At 45.2% G+C, this 27,291-nt stretch overlaps 1 protein-coding gene across 3 annotated transcripts in view; it reads right to left on the reverse strand.

Annotated features, from left to right (window-relative positions):
- LOC128530098 (titin-like) overlaps positions 1–27,291 on the reverse strand; it is an 87,636-nt gene that overhangs the window by 54,792 nt on the left and 5,553 nt on the right. For 2 of the 3 annotated variants that reach the window (XM_053503829.1, XM_053503836.1), the window contains exon 2: positions 10,298–10,331. In XM_053503829.1, the coding sequence (XP_053359804.1) occupies positions 10,298–10,331 (34 nt within the window). The remainder of the gene's footprint in view (positions 1–10,297; positions 10,332–27,291) is intronic. The other variant, XM_053503822.1, reaches the window with a different exon arrangement.

A 27,291-nucleotide genomic window follows, 5' to 3' on the forward strand; every position in this document is an offset into this window, starting at 1 on the left:
CACATGGGTCATAGGCTTCCAGGTCAGTAAATGATGATTTCACAGGACAAGGCCACAGGTTGTCACTCCACTAAGTGCCTTTTAATAAGATCTTTCACTGTGAAAATTGAGACACCTGACTTTGAAAAACCTTTCCATAAGTTTAACTGAAATTTAAGGTTTTGGGTTTAAGTCTGTATGCGCGTTATAACAATTGATATGGAAATTTTCGATCGTACTAAATTTTATAGATCACTTTCAATCAAGAACAAGTCTGAACTGCATGAGAAATATATAATTATCGGCACACTCCAAATTACCACATACTGTACTGACATAGTATATTGGACCAATCAATCAGGAGAGGCTAGAAAATTATGTTGTAATGCCACAACCATGTTGTTAGATTTGTCATGTTTCTATTGTAGCGTTTTTCATTGCTACGAAGGGACTTGGAGAGACGAGTGAGCTTCCTTGCTGCCCAATGCAAATGGCTGGGAGTATTTTATTCATCAATTACACAATCAACAGTCACACTCTAACTCTCACACACACACCCTGGCCGAAGCCACTAACCCAACCACCTTTCCTCGACAGGGTGAACACCTAACAACCCCTCCCGCAAAGCATGATGGTTACTAGTCCAAACCCCACCCACGCCACACTGCCCCCACCCGAGCTGTGACCGTCCCCGGTCACGATGGCGAACTCAGTCCTGGAAGCGTGACGGTGGTCGGCGCTGGCGTTGTGAACGCCGGAGTCTTTTTGCGGGGGAAGGAGGGCCGCTACCCTCTCCCTGAGGCGGACCGGCCTCCACAGAGTTCGAGGTCTCGCTGGCATTGGGCTGGTAGGGCGCGAGACGGTCCCGGTGGAGCACGACCACTCGCGACCGCCCCGTCAACCTCACCCGGTAGACTACATCAGAGAGCTGGCTGATTACCGTACAGGGGCCCACCCAGTGAGACATGAGCTTAGGCGAGAGCCCCCTTTTCCTTCCGGGAGAATACACCCAAACCTGCTCCCCAGTAGCAAAGTCTCGCCCTCGGCTGTGAGTGTCATACAAGCGGCGCTGTTTAACACCAGCGTCCGCCAAGTGTCTACGCGCCAACTCATGGACACAGAACAGTTTGTCTTTTAACGAACAAAAATAATCCAACCCCGGCTTCGTGGGTAGATCCACTTGTGGAGGGGGGCCGAACACAAGGTCCACAGGCGTGCGCAACTCGTGCCCGAACATTAACGCAGCTGGCGTCAGCTAAGAGGACTCCTGCACTGCTGTGCGATATGCCCACAGCACGAGAGGCAAATGTTCGTCCCAATCCTTCTACCGGTCGCTGGTCAGCACGGCAAGTTGGGTGGTGAGCGTCCGATTGAACCGCTCCACGAGGCCGTCACTTTGTGGATGAAAGGGGCGTAGTGCGGGTCTTTTTCACCCCGAGGTGCTCACACACCGCCGCAAACACCTCCGCCTCGAAGTTACGCCCCTGATCGCTGTGTAACTGCTCCGGGGCGCCAAATCGGCTGAACACCTCATCCACTAGCACTCGGGCGGTGGTGGAAGCGCTCTGGGCAGGCACAGCAAACGCCTCCGGCCACTTGGTGAAGTAGTCCATGGCCACAAGCACATACCGGTTCCCGCGATCGGAAATGGGAAACGGCCCGAGAATGTCTACGCCCATACGCTCCATAGGTGCCCCCACCCGAAAGTCTTGCAGGGGTGCTCGCGAGTGCTGGGTAGGGCCCTTCTTGGCCGTGCAGACGTCGCATCTGTGAACAAAGAGTTCACTATCCGTGTGACAGCCCGGCCAGTAGAAACGAGCGCGCAACCACCGCAGCGTTTTAGTAACTCCAAAGTGTTCCGCGCCCGCGTGTCCATGAACCATCCCTAACACACGTGCCCGCAGAGTCCGCGGCACCAGCAGCTGAAAAGATTCGCCAGCGCCGCATGGCCGTTCCCAGTGGCGGTAAAGTAAGCCCCCCCGCAACGCGAGTCGATGAAACTGTGAGTGGAGAGCTTTTTCCTCTTGTCCCAGGTGAGCGATCGCGGCATAATACGGTCTCTGGCCCGCGTTAACCCAACCTAGTACCCGCTGCAGCTCAGCAATGAGCTGACCACAGTCCATCTGCGGCACAGGCGGAACGACTACAGGTGATGATCTAGGCGACGCAGTAACTCGGCTGCACGCCGGCTCGGTCGGCTGATTATTAACGGGGGCTCCGGAGGATTGCGCAGGGAGAATGTTCTGATTCACGTGACCACCCACGCGCTCTTCAACCCGCTCGCAGTGCCGACAACGCTCTTTGCTACACGGCCGGCGGGATAAAGCATCGGCGTTAGCATGCAGTTTTCCCGCTCGGTGCTGAACGGTAAAATTATAATCCTGCAACCGCTCGAGCCAGCGCGCTAACTGCCCCTCGGGCTCTTTAAAACTAAGCAGCCACACCAGCGAAGCGTGATCGGTCCGCAACAAGAAGGATTGCCCATATAAATACGGCCTAAAATGTTTAAGGGCCGTGACGACCGCTAACAGCTCGCGCCGCGTGACGCAGTAATTTTTCTCCGGTCCAGACAACGCGTAGCTGAAGTAGGCGATAGCACGCTCTTTACCCTCGGAAACCTGAGACAGGACAGCCCCTAGCCCTACATCGCTTGCGTCCGTGTCGAGGATAAACATACGCGACGCGTCAGGATATCCGAGAACGGGCGACGTGACCAGAGCTTCCCGTAACCGAGTGAAAGCGCGCGCGTGCACCCTGTCCCAGCGAAACGGCTGATTCTTTTTAGTGAGCCCATGCAGCGGACTAGCGATCGTGGCAAAATCCTTCACGAACCGACGATAGTACGAGGCTAACCCGAGGAAGGTGCGTAGCTGCGACACGTTTATCGGTTCAGGCCAATTCTGTACCGCAGCAATTTTGGCTGGATCGGTGGCAATCCCTTGAGCGCTAATCACGTGTCCCAGAAACACGGTCTCTTGCCGCAACAGCTGGCACTTTTTCGGGCAGCAGCGAAACTGTAGAGCCGGTGTCCACGAGCGCCCGTAGCGATTCAGGCCACAATTCACGTAGACGCCCGCGCGATTTCCTAAGCGTCCTGACCGGAAGTTGGGCCCGGCAGTTGGGGAAACAGAAGCGGCTGTGGGAGGCGGCTTCCCCGCAGCTAGTTGTAACGGCTGCTGGGGTACGCTGTCCTCAGGCCTGAGAACGTTGCAGCAGTAGTCCGGCGGTCCTTGGCCTCGGCGTCGTCCCGGAATCTCGGATGCTGAGTCGAGGCCTAGCCGCGACGGGTAGCCCTGTCCCCGGTTAGGTTCACCTACCGAGCGGCCCCGAGCCACGGAAAAACGCTCGGCTCTTTCGCCGCGGTGTTCTGCCATGATGGCCTGTGCTCGCGAAGCCGCGACGGCCGAATTCCCCACAGGAACGCACGGCGAGCTAGCTCTTCCTGCTGAACGGGCCCGAATTCCGGGTAGCCCCGGCGTGCGAGAGATCTCAAGTCCATGGCGAACGCCCCCAGTGGCTCGGAGGCGCTCCGCTTGCGGGTCGCTAGCTCTTCGCACGCAGCCTCCTGACGGTCACCCGCGCTGAACCGGAAGTGGAGCGACTCCCGCAGCTTTGCCCAGTCCTTCCTCTCATCCGGCTTCCGGTTTCCGCCGGGGACCAGCCCGCAAAGTCGGCGGCTAGCTCCACCTGGGCGATGAACGCGTGGGGCTCGACAGCGCCATTGTAGGACGGCAGGTGCAGCTGCAGGTCGCTTCGCCGGCTGACGGCGCACTGAGCTGTAGCTTGCTCCGGGGTGCGCTTTAACCCATTACTCTCCATCCCACTTCTGACACCAATTGTAGCGTTTTTCATTGCTACGAAGGGACTTGGAGAGACGAGTGAGCTTCCTTGCTGCCCAATGCAAATGGCTGGGAGTATTTTATTCATCAATTACACAATCAACAGTAACACTCTAACTCACACACACACACCCTGGCCGAAGCCACTAACCCAACCACCTTTCCTCGACAGGGTGAACACCTAACAACCCCTTCCACAAAGCATGATGGTTACTAGTCCAAACCCCACCCACGCCACACTATGTTTGCCTACTGTTAATTAACAGGTGGAAGTTGTGTCTTGTGCAGGTAATAAAATGTCAGCCTCTTTTTAAGCTGATTAGGGATGCTCCTAACAGCACTTAATCTTTGAACTTAATGTGTACAGTACCTAGTGTTAAAGACTACAAGCAAAGCTAAGTTAAGAGGTGCTTTGTGACCTGTATAGGGCTGTCTTCAAGATCATCATCACGTGATACAACCAGAAGACGTAGATGACTGCAAAGATGCAAGCAGTGCTAAAAACCCAAAACTCTTTCTTAAGAGCCGGTGACAAAGCAGCAGAAAAAAATATCTCTCTGCTCGCATCTTTAGCTCATTTTACAGAGAGACTGTAGTGAGCATCTTGAGCAACTGTATCATTGGCTGGTTTAAGAACTGCACCATCTTGAACCACAAGACCCTGCAGCACATAGCTAAAACAGCTGAGCTAATTATTAGAGTCTCTCCTCCTTCCATCATAGGGAGAGCAGCAATTATGTCAAACATAATTCATGCCTTCAATTATATTTCAGAAATTTGACAAGATAAGAGCTGTGTGTGTAAAATGCACAGACTATGTTTCTGTGTTTACTGATTACTGTCCAAAGTGAAGATTTTCCAAAAGTCCATTTTCAGTGGTGTTGTGTGAACAGGGGAAACAGAGATTTTGGCTTGTTATAACATAACCTTGTGTGTCAATGATGTCATTGTCTGTGTCTTTTACATCAGCTACGTTTATGAGGATATTTGTGCAATAGTGGATGTACGTACAGTAAACCAATGACTGTGTTAACATTGCTTACTGAACTTTTTACATGCATGTACATACACGTGAAGTTACTCACACATTAGGTTAATGAACAGAGGTGCCTGAATGTATTACGAAGCTCACTGCTGCTACATACAAAACTCTGAAGACACAGACCCTACAGACAGCAAGTTTTGGATGAGACCCGATGGACTTCTACAAAGTGCAACCGGTAATGTTTTGTCTAGGCTTCCGATTGGCCCCCTGTTGATTAGGGATGCTCCTAACAGCACTTAACTGGGCGTTTTGCATTTTTATGTGGAGAAATATATTTTAAAATGTAAGTTGTGTGAACAGAAAAAAGTCCAAGTACTGGAGAAACAGATGCGTCTTGAGTCGTCGTTTAAAGATAGTCAAAGTCTCTGCTGTACGGACATCTAGAGGAAGTTCATTCCACCACCTGGGTGCCAGAACAGAAAAGAGCCTGGATGAATGCCGCCCTCGATCCCTGAGAGATGGTGGGATGAGGCGAGCAGTGCTGGAGGATCGGATAGAACGTGGTGCAGTGCGTGATGTAATTGGCGCAGAGAGGTAAGTGGGTGCTGGGCCATTTTTAGCTTTGTAGGCAAGCATCAGTGTTTTGAATTTGATGCGGGCAGCTACAGGAAGCCAGTGCAGGGAGCGGAGGAGTGGGGTGGTGTGGGAGAACTTGGTAAGGTTAAAAACAAGACGTGCTGCTGCATTCTGGATCAGTTGCAGAGGACAAATCGTGGACAGAGGCAGGCCTGCCAGGAGTGAAATACCCGCCTACTGTACGTGTGGACATGGCCTAAAAGTGAGTGTGTGTGTGTGTGTAAGAGAGAGAGAGAGAGAGAAAGAGCTCTGTGTTATGTTGTTTGGTCTTAAATCTCTCACAGGATTAACTATCCTCTATGGTGACCTAGAAGGGTGAAAGACTGTGCATGTGTCTTTTACCTCCTATGTGTGTGTGTGTGTGCTTTTTCATGTGAGTGTTCTGTTCCCTTTCAAAAGCTACACTCGATGCTGCGCGAAAACCGCTATGGGAAATGATTCCTCGTGACCGTTGTGAAGCACGTGTGTGTCAAACACGCCAAATAATTTGGCCTGTATAACCTCAGGCAGGTGACGTCAACCAATGAGGTGCACCTGGAGGTTATAAATAGGCATGAACCGGAAACACCCTCAGATCTTTTTATCTTCAGGATCCATGTTGTATGTGTGCGTGTGTAAGCATTTTTTAACAGAAAGCGAAAATAGGAAGTGTCTTATTACTCACCAGAAAGATGGCAGAGTTAGACACGAGTCCGTCCCTCCTTGTAGAAGAATATCTCGCTGAGGACGATCTCCACGCTTTCTGTTTCCAGTGTTTGGGGGAAGAGCACGCTATCTCGGGCTTCAGGGAGCAGATAAGTATTGCAATTTTCTCCCCATTAAAGTCCCTCGCGCTCGGGTTCGCCGTCTTAAAGTGAAACCGCGACCCGAACCGCATTTCTCGCGTGCAAATCTGGCGGAAGCGCACGAGACAGAATTTTCCTTTTCTCTCGCTCTCTCGCCGGATCATGAGTTTTTACCTTCCACTTTTCCAGCGCGCTTCTGCGCTTCTTGTGAAGAGGGGAAGAACTTTCTCTCTCGCTTCCGCGGAGATGGAAACTATAACTCCAGAGCGCTCCTCTAGTGATGAGCCAGTGTGTTAGTTGGTGTTAGAGGTGGTAACGCGTGGTCTAACGTGTACACCTCGATTCGCCGTAAAAATAAATAAACAAAATAAACCCCCCAAACGCGCAAGGTCAGACGACAGGTGCCTGTCGGGGCCTGCCTCAAGGATGGCCCCGCCCCCTCCTGGCGACCTCCATGAGTTAACTTTTTCATGGAATAAGCCGTATTTATCCCGTGTTTTTGTGCTATTGACATCTGATTTGTTCCAATGTCACCCTTAGGAGACCAATGCTCAATTTCCGCCGCCACTGGTGTTTCGGGCGACAGCGGTCTCTGACAAAGTGTTAGGCGCTCGGGTTCCTCCTGCCGTGTTTCAGGACACCGAACACCTAACAGCCACCACCATCACCACCACCTCTCCGCCTAGCTAAGCAACAAAGCTACCGCCCCTTCGGAGAAGTTGCAGCGTGTAAGCTACTGTCAAGCATGTCTCCCGAGCTACTGGATTCTATCATTGTGTTTCAACGGCGTGGGTTTTTCACATCCGTGAAGCCACAGTGATCACCTCTGTTAATCCAAAATCACAGGCTTGCTGGCAAAAAGGGCCATAGTGCATGTTCCCCTCCCAGACAGAGCCGTCCGGCGTCAACACGTCGCCCTAGTTCACCTCACTTCTTAGGGTGGAGCCCTAATGCCACAAAAGCGTTCTCCTTCCTACACGAGGTATGAAGTTGAGTGTAATGCGGAATCCGAGCGCAATGCGGGCACAGCTGTCTCCTACGCACGCCGAATTCATTATAGCACTCTAAAGGAGTATAAACTAGGCCAGATTTTAACATCACCGCTCCCAGAGTGGTTTCAGTGGTGGCTATCCAAGGGCCAATCCCCAGAGGCAATAAGGGTTACGCACCGAGAGCTTCGTACCCTTTCTATTTGGTTCAGACCCTCGTCCTTGACTCTGGGTCCCACTCTAGGTCCGTGCTGTTGTCGCAAGTTGCTAACGGCAGACGTTCTTAGATGGCCGTCCAGCCATCTGGAGAGGTCATCTTCTGGCGTGACATATCAACCGACTCGAATTGATGACTTTATTTCTGGCCCTCAAATACTCCCTCCAGCAATCAGCATCATAAATTAGAGCAAGGTTTCATTTGTCGTGGGGCCGTGGTCGAAGGGCAGCCGCCATTAGACGAGTCAGGTGAAAGATGTCATTGCCCTAGCCTATGAGGCGCGTGGCACACTTCAACTCTAGTGATTAGGGCCCATTTGACCAGGAAGCTTGCCTCATCAACTGCTCTGGCAAAAGGGGCTTCCAGTACGTCATGCGGCAGGCTTCCTTTCCGCAAGACATTTGTCAGGCTTCATAGTTGGATGCCAGGCTCGCGGGTCCTCGAGTCAGCATCCCAGAATTATGTCTAAGACTCCTTGGGGGTACTGTGCACACACTACACAACCCTGGGGGTCCAGACACTTGCAGTGCGGCGGAGTGGGTATTCTCGTTCCCATAGCGCTTTCGCGCAGCACCGAGTGTAGCTTTTGAAAGGGAACATCTCGGGTTACTTTGCTGTAACCCTGTTCCCTGAAAAAGTGGGAACGAGATGCTGCGCTTCAATGCGTGAAGCGCACTGCATGCGTGACTGGACATCCTTCAGACAAAATTGACCTGAGGATGTTTTTCCGGTTCATGCCTATGTATAACCCCCAGGTGCACCTTATTGGTTGACGTCACCTGCCTGAGGTTATACATGCCAAAATATTTGGCGTGTTTGACACACACGTGCTTCACAACCGGTCACAAGGAATCAGTTCCCATAGCGCTTTCCCATAGCGTTCCCGCTTTTTACAGCAAAGTAACCCGAAACTTTTTCTTTCTGATACAATTTAAAAACTAAATGCCAAAGCTAAATCACTTGGCACTATGGGATTGAGGCTAAGGAACAGCAAATGTCCATGTCAGTCATCTGCGCTAAGACCTAGCATCGAATATATAGTGAATTATACCATGATTACATTATAATTCTCAGTGAATTTTGGACTGGATACAGTTACCAAGTAAACTGTTCCTTGTTTTATTGCAATAGTCCTAGAAATCCTAATGCTATTCGAGAGTATGTGGAAAATACAAAGTTCATGTCATGATTTGGCAGCCATCTTGTTGGGGCCACTTCATGTGTGTTTGCTATTTTGTCTATGCTCCACTTTAAAGATTTTTGCAGATTTTTCTGAGATCTTCTGTGCCTACTCCCTCACATCTTGAAGCACTTAACTGCCCTGTTTTTGCATGTATCTTTATTTTTTGAATTGTCCTGATGGGTTACATAGATCAAGTGGGCCTACTCTCAGGATTAACGGCTAGCAAACTAAATCTGCTGGGACACTACTAACCCCCGGCCCTTTCTGGGATTTTCAGTTAGTGTGCGTCAACTATTGTCTGTATACATTAGGACCTTGAACCTAACCTGCCTTTGTAATCTGCTTTGACCCTGTTTGTGAATCTGCCCAGAGCACCTTCATAAATTAATCTGTTTACCACTTAAGCACATAACCAGTCGGTGGGAGGCAGAATTATTGTTGGTTGGTAGGAGGTCAAATAATTATTTTACTCACTAAAATGCAAATAATTTTACAACATTTGTATCATGTGCTTTTTCTAAAATGTAATTGATATTCTGTCTCTATCGTTTAGAATAATCCTGTGATAAAATTTGTTCCTGGAACCACTTTTTTTGGACCTCCTCAATCGCGACCATCTCCTAAAATCCCGACCATACCCTGCTGCACACACTACAGCACAAACATACCTTTGTATGGCACGAGAGATGTGACTGTCACCCAGAAGAGAAGTGCTCTGTTTGTGCCTGACCAGTTTCCTCCTGGCTCTTTCATCCAGTTTGGAGCAATGTTCTGATCCATGGAGGGTCTGTGTTTTACCAATACCTTCCACTTCTTAATAATACATTTCACTGTTCTCCTAGACTTTTCATTTTCTGGAGCTGAAGTGCTCCAGATTTTCATGCTGAGCCGATCAAAATGACCACTGCTGATCACATTTGTCAAATGGCTTTGTGCGCCATTAAGTAGGTGATTACCTTCAACTGATTAAGTTTACAAGTAATTTTTAGAAGGGGGGATCCATTTCCGAAATCAGTAATTCTGTTTTTAATTTTTTGGTATTTTTTTCTGGCATGTTGGTTAAAAGTTACAGCAATTGGATAAAACAAAAAAAATGTCTGTCTTTATTTTAACATGTGATTATTTTAAAGGAGGTGTTTTTTTATTGTGTGTGTGTGTGTGTGTGTGTGTGTGTGTGTGTGTGTGTGTGTGTGAGTGTGTTTGTGCAAGAATAAATATTGTTCCAGTTGTTTTAAGAATTGCAATATGATCCAAGAAATGCACCAGAGCAACTGAAAGAAGTGTAAAAACTGTTAGTCTAAGGTAGGGGTCTTCAAATCCAGTCCTGGAAAGCCAGTGCCCAATACAGTTTGGTGATTCTTCTTCTCAAACTCAGCTGATTTAATTAATCTGTTAATTCCTAGGTTCAGTGGGTGTGTTTAGGTGTTCGTGAATTACAAACTGTGCTGGTCACTGGCCCTGCAGGACTGGATTTGAAGACCCCTGGTCTAAGGTAAAACGGAATCTGTTTGTGTAAAGTTGATCTAAATAGTGAGTAAATGTTAATGTTCTTAAGACAGAAAGATGAATAAAAACAATACTTCAAAACATAGATTATTATATTCCATTTTACTAACATGAGACATTTGTCTTGTCATTGAACAGACTGTTATTGTAAAAAAATATAAAAATAAATAAAGAATCACCTGTTACTATGCAGCAAATGAGTCCCATCAGCACTAAAAGTAGGGAAAGAAATAGAAGGAATGAGAGAAAAAGTTAACAATACAATAAAGTATACGGAGTAAATAACAGCGTGGTGCAATATGGCCGGAAGTGCAGTGATTTATTGTGACCATGTGAAAGTTAATATTTTTCCAATTTCTTTTATATCAAAATATGAAACCAGTAATTCAAAATACAAAACACAATTTTACCACTGTTTACAACTTTTACCACTTGTTATATGACCTCACAAAATAGCTGATTATGCAATGATGTAAAATGTTTTTACAGCCCTTTTAAAACTGCAGGTTTCAATTAATCAAACAAACATACAGTATAAGCAAACAAACAAAACTACTTAAGGTTTATCACGCACCTGTCATCAATTAAGTGATCCTAAATAACCCCAATAAAGACCAGCTAATTTTTTTGTTCTCTTTTTTATGTCCTTGGTTTCATACAATAGCTGAATGCATGATGCAAAAAGAGCTTACTAAATCTGCACCAAAATAAAAAGTCCAAGCCCACCTAAATTACTCCAAACTACAGGGAAAATTTTGTATTAAGCCAATATGAAAGACAAAGGTAGACATTTCTGGGCATAAATCTCAAATACATGTTTAGCAACATGTCAACATATCACCCGAAGAATCCCCAATTGTACCCATATGTTTATTAAGGATGATGACTTACATTTTTACCACTTATAGTCTTGCTCAATTTGTGTGACAACCACATGGCACAAACTAGAATTTAGTTGTCATAAACATTATAGAAAGTAAAAGCAAACGTTACCCTTTAGCAGCATCTTTTTTTCACACTCTAAGTTACAAAAAATGTTGTTACTTATAACCTGCAAATGACACCCTGCGTTAATTTACATTCCTTTCAAAGTCTAATGAGATAAAGGCTTTACCATAAAAATATTAATGACCATTACAAACTACTGACTTCATAAAAAAATGTTTTAAAGACTCTTTTAATGATCAATTTAAAGAAAACATCAACACATTAGTCATTATGTAATTATCTGTTAAATATCATGGTTTTGTCTGCTCAATCACTTTATGGAGATATGATAATGTGTAGCAACATTAATATAGTCCTGTGCTTTTTCCTTATACAGATTATATAATCAACAATTTCTAACCAATCAGAAAGAAGAATTCAAGAGCATGGTAGTACAATATGCAATGTTAGTTGTTATTGCACTCTACATGCAATATAAAATGTCAAATAAATCTTTAGGTTACTAGTGCTTATATTTATCAATATATTGCAATATATGAATGCACCATGTATGTATATACACTACTCACAATAAGTTAGGGATATTGGTATTTACATGAATGCTTTTCTTATTTGCTCTGAATTTAAATGAAATAAGTAAAAGTTCCCTTTGATATTACTAATAATGTATGAGAGGAAACACCATTTTCATTAGTTTAATATTTATTACCCCAAGAGATTAGGCAATAACAGGGATAGCCCCAAATAACAAAAATTGACAATGTCAGTAGTGGGTGTTTCCACCATTTGCCGCAATGACAGCTTGACAGCGACGTCTCATGCTCCTCACTAGCCTCATGATGTTGTTCTGAGGCAATGCGTTCCACTCTTCCACAAGTGCTACACACAGTTCTTCCAGGTCACCTGGGGGTGGGGTACGATCATCCAGTCTCTGCTTCAACTGGTCCCAGACGTGCTCTATGGGGTTCAGGTCAGGGAACATTGATGGCCATACCATATGAGGCACTCCAACTTCCTGAAGTCGAGCTGTGACAATTATGCCATGATGTGGTGGAGCATTATCATCCATGAACAGAAAGTTGGGGGTGTGCTGGCAGAATTGGGGGATGATGATGGGTTCTATGATGTCTCTAAGGTAAGTACGTGACTGAGCCATGTACAATAACCAAATCTGTTTTGCGCTGACTGGTGATGCCTGCCCAGACTGTTGCACCTCCTTCACCAAAGCAAACCCTGGGGACCATGTTGACCTCAGCATATCGCTCACCTCGCCTTCACCAGCAATGCTGACCTGACACTCATCAGTGAACAGGACGGTAGACCACTGCTGCATTGAACAGGTCACATGGTCTTGTGCCCACTGCATCCATTCACGGCAGTGTCTTGGTGTCAGTGGAGTCACCTGCAACGGTCATCTGGCATTCAGGCCAAAGCGGTGGAGTCGGTTGCGAATGGTTTGTCTGGAAACCCTAGTACCCCTCGCATCTCATAAATGGGCCTGCAGCTGTGTGGCAGTTACATAATGATGTCAGTGCACTAGTCATCGTTGCGGTTTGTCACTCGTGGGCCTCCACTCCTGGGTCTGTCATAAACCCTGCCAGTATGTTCTGTGTATTGATGCAAGTCTGCTGATAACACTTTGAGACTCACGAGCATCATCTGACTGCCTGCCACCGACTTGAAGGTGCGCCATGGTCAGGTGGCGCTGCTCGTCCGTTAAGTGACGTTGTGTGTTCATGGCTGTTTGAATGATGAACTTGGAATGACTTACTGACATCACCAGCTTTTTATACCCAGAGAATGTTGAAATTGATGCAACATTGAAAAAGATTGTCTTTTGGGATTGGCCCCAATATAAGGCACACCCGTACACAATGAGACCATGAGATTACATGGAAAACACAAAATGAGGTGTGTCTATCACCCCAATACAATTGCCTCCCTATCCCAAAAATGTGAATCAAACACCATATGTATGACTGACATCCACTAAGTCTCTCACAATATCCTTAACTTATTGTGAGTAGTGTATATATATATATATATATATATATATATAGCAATGCAGATACAAAACATTATATTTAAACTTATAATTGTTTTATTGAAACATTATTGAAACTTTATGCATGTTTAGGAATTATGAACATACTTTTACTTTGTCCATGAGCTCTGATTAAGGAAACTCCAAGATAAGATCTCATGTTAATCTTTTCTTTTTCACCTAGACAGAAATGAGCCGTCTTTGAGACTTGAATGAGATTTTAGAACTTTTTTCTCAATCTTCTTCAATGTGCCTCAGATGTGGTTCATTGTTTCTAAATCTGCCAGAGTACCTGGTTGCACTCTACACTAAATATACATTCACATTATACATTATGTGACTGTGACCATACCTAACTGTTATCTCTGCTCTTCTGTTCTCCCCTCTCCTGTTCTCTCTTATGTCGTTCCTGAGCTGCCAGTGATCCAGACTCCCTGTTTAGGCAGGAATGTGTGTGTATACAGCTCAAAACCTCCATCAGTTATTAAAGATAGCATCTATTTAGAAAAAATGTCTTAGCGATTTCGGAGCTTCAGGAAATCTCCCGGCGCTCTGCGCATAACACCGGACCAACTCATGTCGGAAAGAATTAATGAAAGTTTTCTGAATGTGGGCTATTGTTTTTTACTTATAATATTTGTTGATTTAATTTAAATGAAGATTGGGCTCAGGGCTTCGATTCGGCATCGTGATCCCTCTCTTTAATTAACTCCGTAGTCTAAATCACATGCATGAAGTTTTCCAGAGCGCACCGGGAGAAGTAGACTAATGATTATGAATACGTCGGGAAAACAGCAAGCAGACTGACTCTGACGATTTAAAAAAACGTTTGCGTTTATTTTCTGATGCGCTCAAGTTCACCAAAAACAATACAGAACAGCGCACCTTATTTGCTTTCAAACACTTACAAAATCATAAATTTTTTTTCGTTATTGTGAGTGCGCTTACATAAATGTTGAGTCTCATAAGGGCCATGTAGCTTATATAGATTTATTATAATATTTTTTGCACATTAATCTGAGTCCTCATCTGTTAAATTTTTAAAGACAAAGTTTTTTCAGCTTGTCACGGCGTGCGCCAAAATCAATATCGCTCCTCTGTCACTAGTTTGGCGGCCTCCCCTTCAGATATGCGAAGCAGCGGGGCCGCGGAATTAGGCATGGCTGGTGAACTATACTTGCTAATGATCCCAGGTTTGCACCCCGCGCTATAAAATACTCGGGGTTTGTTGGGTTACAGTGGATTTTACTACGCGGTGTGAGTGCGACGCGCGCGCCACAATGCGGAAGTGCAGCATGCAAGCGGGGCAAATGGAACGCGCCCCGGGGACTTCGAATCAGTGAGAGATGGGAGGGGCCGGTCCGGCCATCCGCAGAGAGCAGAGTCAGAGCGAGCTTTCTTCATTACTTTAACACTTTCCTTCTCATTTTTTCCCGTAAGACCTCGCCACGAGTCCGTGCTTCATGGTGCCGCCCATGCACTTAGGGTCAAACCCGTTTCACGGCCCAAATGTAGTCAACAATATAAAAATAAATACATAAATAAACGTTTTATGCTTGTTTTAATGTTATTTTGAAGTAAATGAAACAGTAATAGCTAAAATAGTAAAAAGTTTAAATATTAACAAGGGCAATGTTTGATGTCATGTGGGCATTATAAAATTTGTATTGAAAACTTCTAACTTAAAAGTGCTAAATAATATTTGTGGAGTATAATCAGAGCCTCCTATTCCTATTAATTCTGAGTTTTTGTTCTTTTAGTGTCACTGTGTGTGCTTTACAATGCCAGACAACATTCAAATGCAAATTATACACCCTCCCCAGGTGTGAATCAGCTGTTCTCACCTATACATTCAGAGAAATTGAAATGCATCTCTCCCCACTTTAAAAACCTCTTGAGGCTCTTCTGAAGACTTTCAGTGATTAAGGCCTCTTTTTAAATATGTTAATTTAATCTTCTGGATTCTAGATTCTTTAAAGTTGACATTGTTACCGTTTTTAATCCTTGGAATAGAAGAAATTGAAATTTTCCTTATGATAGCATAAATTGCATTGTTTTTAATCAGTCTATACACAATAATATTCTTTGATATTTTTATTTTTAAAAATGTTTCACTGAATAATCCATGACTTTTTATGAGTATGTAAGACCTCTTGACACCCCCCCCTTTCTCTCTCTCTCTCTCTCTTACACACACACACACACACACACACAGCAGACCAAATCGTCATTAGCACGTCCCTCCCCCAAACAGCACAGCCATTTACTTTCTAGAGCAGTGGCAGCTGGAACACCTAAAACAGATGCAGGATGTTGAGCATCATGATCCTCTTCTTTACTTTCCTATGTAGAATCAGCGCTTAATCGCACGCATAAAGTTTTGTAAATTCGTTTAATGTTTAATAGTAAATAATGACCCCCGTTGCGCTGTACCACTGCTGGGAAAACCTTATGAAATACAAGTTAAAGACAATTATGATGATCTGTCACGAAGTGCACCCAAATCTATCGCTACTCGCTCACTCCGTAGGCTCCCTGAATAGGCGGCAAAGGGATGGAGCCGCCTATTCGTGCTGGCTGATGATAATTAATGTTAATATGATCTCGGGCTTGCTCCACATTATAAAAGCAAAGCGCGGAGTTTTGTCCGAGGTCTGGGAAGTACGTGATGTGATGGAGAATATGAAAGTAGCATGTGAGTGAGGCAATGTGATGTGCCCCAGGGACTTTAAACAAGGACACTAGAATTCCGCCCTTTGATCTCCGCACTGAGGACAGCGCGAGAAAGAGCTGCGCCAGCTCCCACGGCATCTTCCCTCCCGCACCGTGCCCGCCTTCGCAGCCCCGCTGCCAGAGAGGAAAAGGCTATGAGGACATTTGTGTTAAGTTTTTGCGTCAGCGAGGACTCGCGCCGACCATCGACAGCGGGAGAAGCGCCGTCACGAGGGAGCGTGCGAGCGCTGCCTCCGCGTGCTTAGTTCTGCCACTCCACGCACCAACACTTATCGTCAGCTGTGTGCCCACATGCCAGTGTGGCACAGCCCCCGGAACTGCACATGCACAACCTTTATCCCATTCTTTCCATTCTTCCTCCTTCAACACTTTCCTTCCCCATTTTACCTAAATAAATTACCTTTTTCCCCGTAAGACCTCGCCTTGTGTCCGTGCTTCATGGTGCCACCCGTGCAACATGGGTCGAACCTGTTACAGATCATAACAGTCTACTGCATTTTATTCTTATAATAACGCAGAAACACAAGCGGGGCTGAATGACCAACATCAGCTGACGCAGTAGAATGTCCTGACAATGTTATAATTTTATGGTCATTTATTTCAGTTAATAAATCTACTACAAATTAAAAAAACACAAAATATAAGACGACACAAAACCCTACACGCGTCTTTTCTAATTACACGTGATAAAATTTAAAGGCTCACTGTGTTAACATTTATTTTGTTTAAATTTGATCCTAATAAGATTTAACTTGATTTTATTCGCTACTACCACAGTCTTAAAGGAGCGCGTCTCATTAATCCAGCAGAGAATGAACTAAGGCACGAGGCGTCAGTCTGTAGTTATATAGTGCCGCAACGTTAGAACCAACATTCCGATTAGGTTACCACTGTATTAACATCAATTAACATCAACTGTTATGCTGAACTGGCTGCCACCTAACACACAGTATGAATGCAGATCAATTCCTGCTCTCTGTTTCACCCAAATGAGGATGGGTTCTCTGTTGAGTCCGATTCCTCTCAAGGTTTCTTCCTATTGCCTTCTCAGGGAGTTTTTCCTTGCCACTGTCACCCTCGGCTTGAAAAGAAAACTTACTTCACATTCTGTATAAATGTCATTACTAATAAAGAACTAAAATAAAAATAAATCTATATATTGTATCAAGAAGTGAAGCAATGAGATAATGTTTGTGTTCAGTGATTTCTGTCTATATTTATCGTTTAAGGCCAAATCTAATTTTGATTATACATTTATGACTGGATATTCAACATTTTATGGCCAAACCAATTAAGCCTACAGTACATGTAGATTAGCATGTCTAGGTAACTAACTAGTGAAAAGTTGTTGTTGAAAGTAGTTTTTTGTTTGTTTTTTTAATGGTAAAAAATCGGTCAGCTGGTTACTGTGTGGTTTACTTCTTTTTTAAGTTACTTTTTTTTTTTTTATAGTAAGTTAATGTTACTGCATGATCAGTTTTTGCAAACCAGTACACTGGAAACTTGGATTACGTACATAATTCGTTTTGGAAGCATGCTCGTATTTCAAAACACTCGTAAATCAAAGTGAATCCCCCAATAAAAAATAATGGAAACTCAAATTATTCATTCCACAGCCCCCCCAAAAATAATACATAAAAATAAATAATACAAAATATAAAGTAAAAATAAAACAAATTAACCTGCACTTTACCTTTGAAAAAAGTAAAAATAAATCCCGATAAGTGTTGGTGCGTGCGTATGTTTGTGTGCATAGGCTGTGTATGTGTGTGTGCGTGTGTTTGTGTATGAAGCTAAAGTAAGAGGAGAGGAGAAATCAGGCCCTCCCTTCCTCCTCTTCACATCTTACACAGCAACCCTTCCTTTCTTATTAGATTTTCACACACACACGCACTCACGCATTATTAGTGTCTGTCGGTGAAGGTGAGAGGAGGAGATGTGTGAAGGGGCACGGTGTCCAATGACGAAAGTGTGCACACACACTAAATTAGTGAAGACTAATAGAGAGGGAGAAAGAAAATAGATCTTTACAAAGAGATCTTAAAAGAGGCTTTACACACACATACATGGTCACAGAGTTATAGTAAACACTACACATGCGCACGGATATTGATTATACCAATGAAAGAGGCCCACTAAGACAGAGCAGGGGAGACGATTACCCAAAATTCTGCAGTGCAAAAGAGAGAAAAAACATTGCCTTAGTTGTGATCACATGAAGCTCGGTGTCAAACAAGGAGCGCATGCATGCTACATGATACTTGGTACTCGTAAACCAAGACTTGTTTGTTTTTTAAGTCAAAATTAAATAAAAGATTTTGCTCGTCTTGCAGAACATTCTCAAACCGCATTACCGTAATCTGAGGTTTCACTGTATGCACTTACCAAAGTTTAAAAGATGAAGTTGTCTGTTGAACGTGCTGCTAATCCACATGATGTTCAAAATGCCCGCGGCACCCACCACGTTTGCATCAACTTCAGAAACGTAACAGTGCGTATGCACCAACTTTCAAACCAATTTCTGTGCATGTTAACTTGCATTTGCAAGTCTGTTCAGTAATTAAACCTTAGTTGACCCAGGAATTTTTTATGAACTTGTTTTCAGTAGTTCAGTCAGCTTTTTCATTTATTATTGTCCAGATTAATAAGAAATACTCATTATCCCAACATTTTGCCAGTTGGACTTTTTACAGTGTGTAAATATTTACAGAAATATATTCCAGATTTCAACCTGTGTGTTGATTTTCATGACTTTTTAAGCATCTCATGACGCCCCCCCCCCCCAATGCTTTACAGCAAATAATAATCCTAGCAGCAGATTAGGACCCAGGGCATGAAACAGATTTTGTATTTTATATACTGTAGCGTTTTTCACCGCTACGCAGGAACTTGGAGAGGCGAGTGAGCTTCCTTGCTGCCCAATGCAAATGGCTGGGAGTATTTTAATCGCTTTTTCACACAAACAGCACATTGACAATCCACAGGCACTACACATATAATCACAAGACATACTTCTAACCACACACACACACCTGGCCGTAGCCACTAACCAAAACAGTCTTTCCCAACAGGGTGAACACACAACAACCCCTCCCGCAAAGCATGATGGTCCCAATCGAAACCCCCCCCCCCACGCCACACTGCCCCCACCCGAGCTGTGGCCGTCCCCGGTCACCATGGCGACTCAGTCTGGAAGGCGGTCTGGAAGGCTGGATGGCGACTCAGTCTGGAAGGCGGTGGTCAGTGCTGGCGTTGTGAACGCCGGAGTCTTTTTGTGGGGGAAGGAGGGGCGCAGCCTTCTTCCGGAGGCGGACCGGCCCTCGCAGCGTTCAATGTTTCGCTGGCGCTGGGGCTGATAGGGAGCGAGTCGGTCCCGGTGGAGCACGACCAATCGCGACCGCCCCGTCAACCGCACCCGGTAGACTACATCAGAGAGCTGGGCCACGACCGTGCAGGGGCCCACCCAATGCGACATGATCTTAGGCGAGGGCCCCCTTTTCCTTCCGGGGGAATACACCCAAACCTGCTCCCCAGTAGCAAAGTCTCGCCCCCGGCTGTGAGTATCATACAAGCGACGCTGCTTAACACCGGCGTCCGCCAAGTGTCTACGCGCCAACTCGTGGACACGGAACAGTTTGTTTTTTAAAGAACAAAAATAATCCAACCCCGGCTTCATGGGTAAATCCACTTGTGGAGGGGGACCGAACACAAGGTCCACGGGCGTGCGCAACTCTCGCCCGAATATTAACGCAGCTGGCGTCAGCTGTGCAGACTCCTGCACTGCTGTGCGATAAGCCCAAAGCACGAGAGGCAAATGTTCGTCCCAATCCTTCTGTCGCTGGTAAGCATGGCGAGTTGGGTGGAAAGCGTGCGATTGAAGCGTTCCACAAGGCCGTCACTCTGCGGATGAGCCGAGGCGCTCGCACATCGCCGCAAACACCTCCGCCTCGAAGTTACGGCCCTGATCGCTGTGCAACTGCTCCGGGGCGCCGAATTGGCTGAACACCTTATCCACCAGCACTCGAGCCGTGGTGGAAGCGCTCTGATCAGGAACAGCAAGCACCACCGGCCACTTGGTGAAATAATCCATGGCTACCAGCACATACCGGTTCCCGCGATCGGAGATGGGAAACGGCCCAAGAATGTCCACGCCCATATGCTCCATAGGTGCCCCCACCCGAACGTCTTGCTCGCGAGCGCTGGGTAGGGCCCTTCTTTGCCGTGCAGACGTCGCATCTGTGCACAAAGAGTTCACTATCCGTGTGGCAGCCCGGCCAGTAGAAGCGAGCGCGCAACCGCCGCAGCGTTTTAGTGACTCCAAAGTGTCCCGCACCCGCATGCCCATGAACCATTCCTAACACACATGCCCGCAGAGTCCGCGGCACCAGCAGCTGAAAAGATTCGCCAGGAGCTTTTTCCTCGGGCCCCAGGTGAGCAACCGCGGCATAATCCGGTCTCTGGCCCGCGTTAACCCACCCCAGTACCCGCTGCAGCGCCGGATCCTTCTCCTGCTCGGCAATTAGCTGAGCACAGTCCATCTGTGGCACGGGCGAAACGACTACAGGCGACGGTTTACGCGATGCAGTAACTCGGCTGCACGCCGGCTCGGACAGCTGATTATCGACGGATCACTACTTAGCTATACTGTAACACAACCCAACATGACAACACCGAATCAGCTCCACACACACTAAACACCAAAAAACTTACATAGAGTAGTGCCTTGGGACAAGTTTTTAAGTCATAGTACAAGGTAAAGCAATAAAACCAATATATAAAACAAACCAAAATGTAAATAAACCAAAATACCAAACAAAGTGCCCACATACACAGACCACACAAACAAACAGTTTCCCAGACTAATCAGCTATTTATTGAAGATTTAATGACATGCCTCGGTTCAGGTGTGCTCCCGCATCACCTGACCGAGGTGCCTTCTGGGAAACTGAGTCTGTAAAACAAAACTACAAACAACAAAACAGTGCCCTCTAGTGGCGATTCCTTACAGAATGTATGTGCCCACTGTTTTTTTTTTTTTGGTGCGTCCAGGTAGCAATGGAGCATGTGCTTAAGCTCGATCATCGAGGCTTGCAAATATATATTTTAAACTTTGTTTTTCAACTTATTTTTGTCATATTTACAAAAAAAATGTTCAAAATAATCATTGTAATAATGTACAGAAAGCATACATTAGAATACAAATTTTTACATTCTGCAGTCTCAGTATATTTTTTAGCTAAGTTTAAATATACTTATTCACACATATTTTATACACTATATATTATACTATTATATACTTTCACAAGTTTAAGCTCATTTATGTGTGTTTGAACATCTCTTGCTCAACAAAGCACAAAGCTACAGTTGCTCAAATTGCAGCAGCGTTATAACTCTGCCACAATTCCAGCCAAGCAGAACCTAGAGTAAAGTAAATACCAGCCAATCAAAAAGAAAGTGGAGAAAAGCACTGTCACAGCGTGCGTCTGAGATGGGCGTGCGCCCAAATCTAATATCGCTCCTTGCTCACTCTGAAGCTTACTAGCTAGACGGCGTCCCCTTGTGCAGGTGTGCGAAGGAGCGGGCCGCTGAATTAGGCGTGGCTGGTGAGCCATTTACGTTTATGACCCCGGCCTTCTCCCCACACTACCACTAACACAGCGGGGAGTGTAGCTCAGGGTTTGTTGGGATCCTGGACTCTACAGAGCGGATAGTGTGACGTGCGCTCGCTAAGAGCGGCAAGCAAGCGGGGTAAATGGAACAAGCCCCAGGGATTTCAAAGCGGCAAGTATTTTGATCTCTGCAACAAGGACAGCTCACTGCCGGAGCTCCCGAGGCTCTTTAGCCGCGAGGAGAAAAAGCCACAAAGGGGTTATGTTATGGCCCCCGCCCACAGCTGGAGAAAGCCGCCCAGGCGCCGGATGTCAGAGAGGACTCCCGTCTAAGGCCGCGCCCAGAGAGAGCTCCACCATACCCACAAGAGGAGAGTCAGCCCAAATGGAGTGCGCAGAAGCTGTCCACGCGGGTCCATGCTGTCACTCTGCCTGCTGTTCACCGCTCTACCTGAGCCCGCATGCCAGCAGGGCACTGCCCACCAGACCTGCACGTGCACAACATTCCTTCCCTTTCTTTCTATCCTGCCTCCTTTAACCCTTTCCTTCCTTATTTTTTACCCTAAATAAATTACCCTTTTTACCGTAAGACCTCGCCTTGTGTCCGTGCTTTATGGTGCTGCCCGTGCAACATGGGTCCAACCCGTTACAGCCACAGTCGCAATGCCTGTTTCTGATTGGTTCCACTGTTTTCCGCTTCTAGTTTAATTTCAGCAACTGGTAGCTGTATTATTGCATGCATTACTTATAGCATTTTTATTTTATTGACATAAAGGTAAATTTCTTTTTTTCTTTAGGAAGTTTGAAATTAAGTACATAGTTTAAGTTATAGAATATATTGTCTAATGTGTTAATTCTAAATCTTAAGTACTTCACTTCATGTACAATGCTTAGAGTCTCTGTGTAACAGCTAGAATCAGGCTTAAACTAATACAATATATTCAATAATAATACCAGTCTTTGTTCACAGAACAGTTTATATTTTTCTTTTGTGTGTGTGAGACAACCTGAAGATTTGTTGAACACAAATGAACTATAGTACTTTATTATTATTATTATTAGTAGTAGTAGTAGTAACTTTAATAAGTCCCACAGATTTAATTTAACAAATTAAATCTCTTAGACTCATGAATGAAATTTACCTCATCATTACTGATGTAATATGTTTCAAAAACGTATAGTATATAAATGTATTCAGCATTTGTAAAAAGTCCTAAACCCCTTTGTGTGTACTGTGACTGTGTGTACTAAATGATATAACCAAGTATTTTGTGTAAAACTTGTTTTAAGTTGTGTGCAGATCAGATGGTTCACTGTGGTGACCCCTTGATGAAAGCAGCCAAAATCTTTATTTTATTTTTTTAATAACCACAAAGAGTACTTTTTTAGTAATTAGAATTGGCATAACAGCATGTTAATGCTGCAATAAAAATATATTCATAGTATATTACTCTTGTATTTGCAACACAGTAAAAAATTCTGTAATATACACTCACCTAAAGGATTATTAGGAACACCTGTTCAATTTCTCATTAATGCAATTATCTAATCAACTAATCACATGGCAGTTGCTTCAATGCATTTAGGGGTGTGGTCCTGGTCAAAACAATCTCCTGAACTCCAAACTGAATGTCAGAATGGAAAAGAAAGGTGATTTAAGCAATTTTGAGCGTGGCATGGTTGTTGGTGCCGGACGGGCCAGTCTGAGTATTTCACAATCTGCTCAGTTACTGGGATTTTCACGCACAACCATTTCTAGGGTTTACAAAGAATGGTGTGAAAAGGAAAAAACATCCAGTATGCAGCAGTCCTGTAGGCGAAAATGCGTTGTTGATGCTAGAGGTCAGAGGAGAATGGGCTGACTGATTTAAGCTGATAGAAGAGCAACTTTGACTGAAATAACCACTTGTTACAACTGAGATATGCAGCAAAGCATTTGTGAAGCCACAACACGCACAACCTTGAGGCTACAACAGCAGAAGACCCCACCGGGTACCACTCATCTCCACTACAAATAGGAAAAAGAGGCTACACGAGCTCACCAAAATTGGACAGTTGAAGACTGGAAAAATGTTGCCTGGTCTGATGAGTCTCGATTTCAGTAGAGTCAGAATTTGCCGTAAACAGAATGAGAACATGGATCCATCATGACTTGTTACCACTGTGCAGGCTGGTGGTGGTGTAATGGTGTGGGGGATGTTCTCTTGGCACACTTTAGGCCCCTTAGTGCCAATTGGGCATTGTTTCTGACCATGTCCATTCCTTTATGACCACCATGTACCCATCCTCTGATGGCTACTTCCAGCAGGATAATGCGCCATGTCACAAAGCTTGAATCATTTCAAATTGGTTTCCTGAACATGACAATGAGTTCACTGTACTAAAATGGCCCCCACAGTCACCAGATCTCAACCCAATAGAGCATCTTTGGGATGTGGTGAAACGGGAGCTTCGTGACCTGGATGTGCATCCCACAAATCTCCATCAACTGCAAGATGCTATCCTATCAATATGGGCCAACATTTTTAAAGAATGCTTTCAGCACCTTGTTGAATCAATGCCACGTAGAATTAAGGCAGTTCTGAAGGCGAAAGGGGGTCAAACACCGTATTAGTATGGTGTTCCTAATAATCCTTCAGGTGAGTGTACTTATAATACATTAAAGATATATTTTAATTTCATTAATCACTGTGTCAGGTATGTACGTTAGGAAATACACAGCAATATACTTTGAGTGTACTAAGTGTACCTAAAGTTGTTCCACTTTAGCACACAAAGGTACACTTACTACATTTTAAATTGTGCTTTTGTATAATTTAATTTTAACTTTAATGGACTTAGTACAAAATTAGTTGTTCCAAAATACCAAAATAACAAACTGCAAATATACTAATCATTAGTCTGGCTACAAGTACATTTAAGTTTGCTTTGGCATGCTAGGATTTAATATTCTTAGCATACTTTTTTTTTTTTTTTTTTACTTGGGTAGTTTCACATGACATCGCGGCGATAGCACAGTGGCTAGACAGATTACAGGACTGGCATCATGTGGAGGGTTCCCCATGTCCTTGTGATGTGAACCAAAGAATCTAGGTTTAAGATCTTTGACTTAGGTGGCACCACAGACAAACAGACATGAGGACAGATCTTATAGGAAATGGGGAATTTTAGTGAGGGAAATGGGGAAAGGGATGGATTGTAAGAAGAAAGAAAGAAAATAAGGAGAGAAAAGTAGTCAGGGTGTGCACATGTGGGTCCCAGCTGTCATATGGGCACTCGGCTGGCAAGTGATGTCAGCGGGCAGAGGGGGCCTGCATAGGCAGTGGCTCCTGCAAGCTTCTTAGTGCGGCTTCTCTTACTGTCTTTCTCAACCGACCCCACCCAGCTCTTCATAGGGTCGTCCTGGCTGGGGAAGGGCCATTAACATCAATGGCAGCTAAGTTTTTTTCTTCAGTGGCTAAATAGCAAAGGCTGGCTCTCAGCAAGTGTAAAAGTGCTATGGCAGCTTGTGCAGTATTTTTAGCAGCTCGCATGCCATTCTTGTTTTTAACAGCCACTACGCATTCTCTGAACTTCTCTGGCTGGAGATCTAGTAACAATTATTATCCACCAGCCATTCCCAATCTAGCAGACCTGACTCTTTCACACACCTGCAGAAGGGAAGGCCGCCAACCTAGTGAGCCTGTTGAATCAGCAAAGAGCAAGAAAACATTTAGGTGCCCACCCATCACTGGAGCATGCCGTGACACTAAGAAACATGGTTAGGGAAACTGAGCAGGCTAATGAGAGGAAACCACCACACATTACTTAACTGAGTTTATTTCCTGACAAACATTTTTTGCATATTTTTCAGATAGTGATAGATCACATAGTAACACATGTAAAGACAGAAATATGCACCCAAGTAGCAAGGGAGATGTCACTAGTTGTAAGAAGCGAGGAGAAAAAAAAAGCTTATTGAAATGGTTTGCTATAATCTGGCCTTGGCCCTGGCTGCTTTTTATTCTGTAAAAGCAATATTGTCACCAGAGCCCAAGTTGGCTAGCCCAGTGTTACAGCGTGCGCCTGAATCTGTTATCGCTCCTCGCTCACTCCATAGGCTTTCTACGTAGGTGGCCCCCCGCCGGTGTGTGAAGGGGGTGGGGCCGCCAGGTCAGGCCGGCTGTTGATGATTATCATTAATGGACCTCTGGCTTTCTCCGCATTATAAAAGAGTTTAGTCCGGCGTCCGGAAACACAGCAAAGAGTCGTGTAGTGGAGTATAAGTAAGTGGCATGCGAGCGGTGTGATGTTACGCGCCCCAGAGACTTTAAAGGTAAGACTGGAATGCCGCCCTTTGATCTCCGCGTGAGGACAGCATGAGTGGAACCTTCACTCCCACACAGAGCCTGCCTTCACATCCCCGCTACTGAAGAGGAAAAGGCTGCAGAGAGGATCTGCGTTAGGGCCCCTGATCCCAGCCAGGAAAGCCATCCAGCCGATTGACATCAAGGAAAGACTTGCGTCTGTGGCCATGGCCAAAGTGAGCTGGGAGTGGCCGGTCTTGACGGCGGGAGAGGTCGTCATCATGGGAGCATGCAAATGCGCTTCCTCCGCATGCTCCATCCTGCTACTCTGCCACCGTTGCCTTCCACCAGCCATGTTCCCGCATACCAGTTGGCCACTGCCCACCGGACCTCCACATGCACTCCTCCACTCATTTCCTTCCTTTCTTTCCTTACTTCCTCCTTTTAACCCTTTCCTTCGCCATTTTGCTAAATAAAATTACCCTTTTCCCATAAGATCTCGCCTCGTGTCTGTGTGCCTGTGGTGCCACCCATGCACAAGGGTCGAACCCGTTACACTGGTTAAGAATGTGGGCATGGGTGCATCTGGCACGGACCTTGGGTTGAGTCCCAATGCCATGTCAGGCCAGCTGGCGATAATTAACACCAATGGACCTGTAGGGTTTACATAATAAAGACAACGAATGACTGTCGCATTCTCAAATTCAAAAAATCAAATTCAAATTTTATTTGTCACATACACAGTCATACACAGTACGAAATGTAGTGAAATGCTTACACGACCGCCAGTGACCTTAAAAAGAGAATTAAAGCTTATAATAAGTAATAAATATATAGAAGAAATATGATAGAAAATTTAAATAAAAAAAAAATAAAAAAATTTACTAGAAAAAATAGAACTAAAAATAGAAACTGAAAATAGAAATATACTGTACACATAGAACTATAATGGTGTGCAAATATGCATAGAAAAAGTGACTTTGTGCAATGGTTATTAAAGTGTCTTTGTGCAATGGTCCAGAATGTAAACGTAAACATGTAGTGTAGATGTGATGTGCGTGGAGTTGTCCATAGTGTCCATGGATGTATAAAGATTAATTGATTGATTGTGAAAATTGTGAAAATATTGTGTTGGTTTTGCATAGTGGTGTGGTTGAGAGACCTTATCGCCTGCGGGAAGAAGCTCCTCCTCAGTCTCTCTGTGTTGGCCCTCAGGAAGCGGAATCGCTTCCCAGACCGCAACAGAGTGAACAGTCCATTGTTGGGGTGGCTGAGGTCCTTCACGACCTTCCTGGCCTTGGTCCAGCACCGCTTGGTGTAGATTGAGTGCAGGTCAGGGAGCTCGGTGCGGATGATGTGCTCAGCTGATCGCACCACCCTCTGTAGAGCTCGTCTGTCCTGCATGGTGCTGTTCCCGAACCAGGTCGTGATGTTTCCCGTCAGGATGCTCTCTATGGTGCAGGAGTAGAAATTCCTGAGCACCTTGGAGGGCAGTCTAAAGTCTCTTAAGCGTCTGAGGTGGTACAGACGCTGCCGGGCCTTTTTTACCACG

This window comes from Clarias gariepinus, chromosome 1, assembly GCF_024256425.1.
Source record: "Clarias gariepinus isolate MV-2021 ecotype Netherlands chromosome 1, CGAR_prim_01v2, whole genome shotgun sequence".
Classification (NCBI taxonomy): Eukaryota; Metazoa; Chordata; class Actinopteri; order Siluriformes; family Clariidae; genus Clarias; species Clarias gariepinus.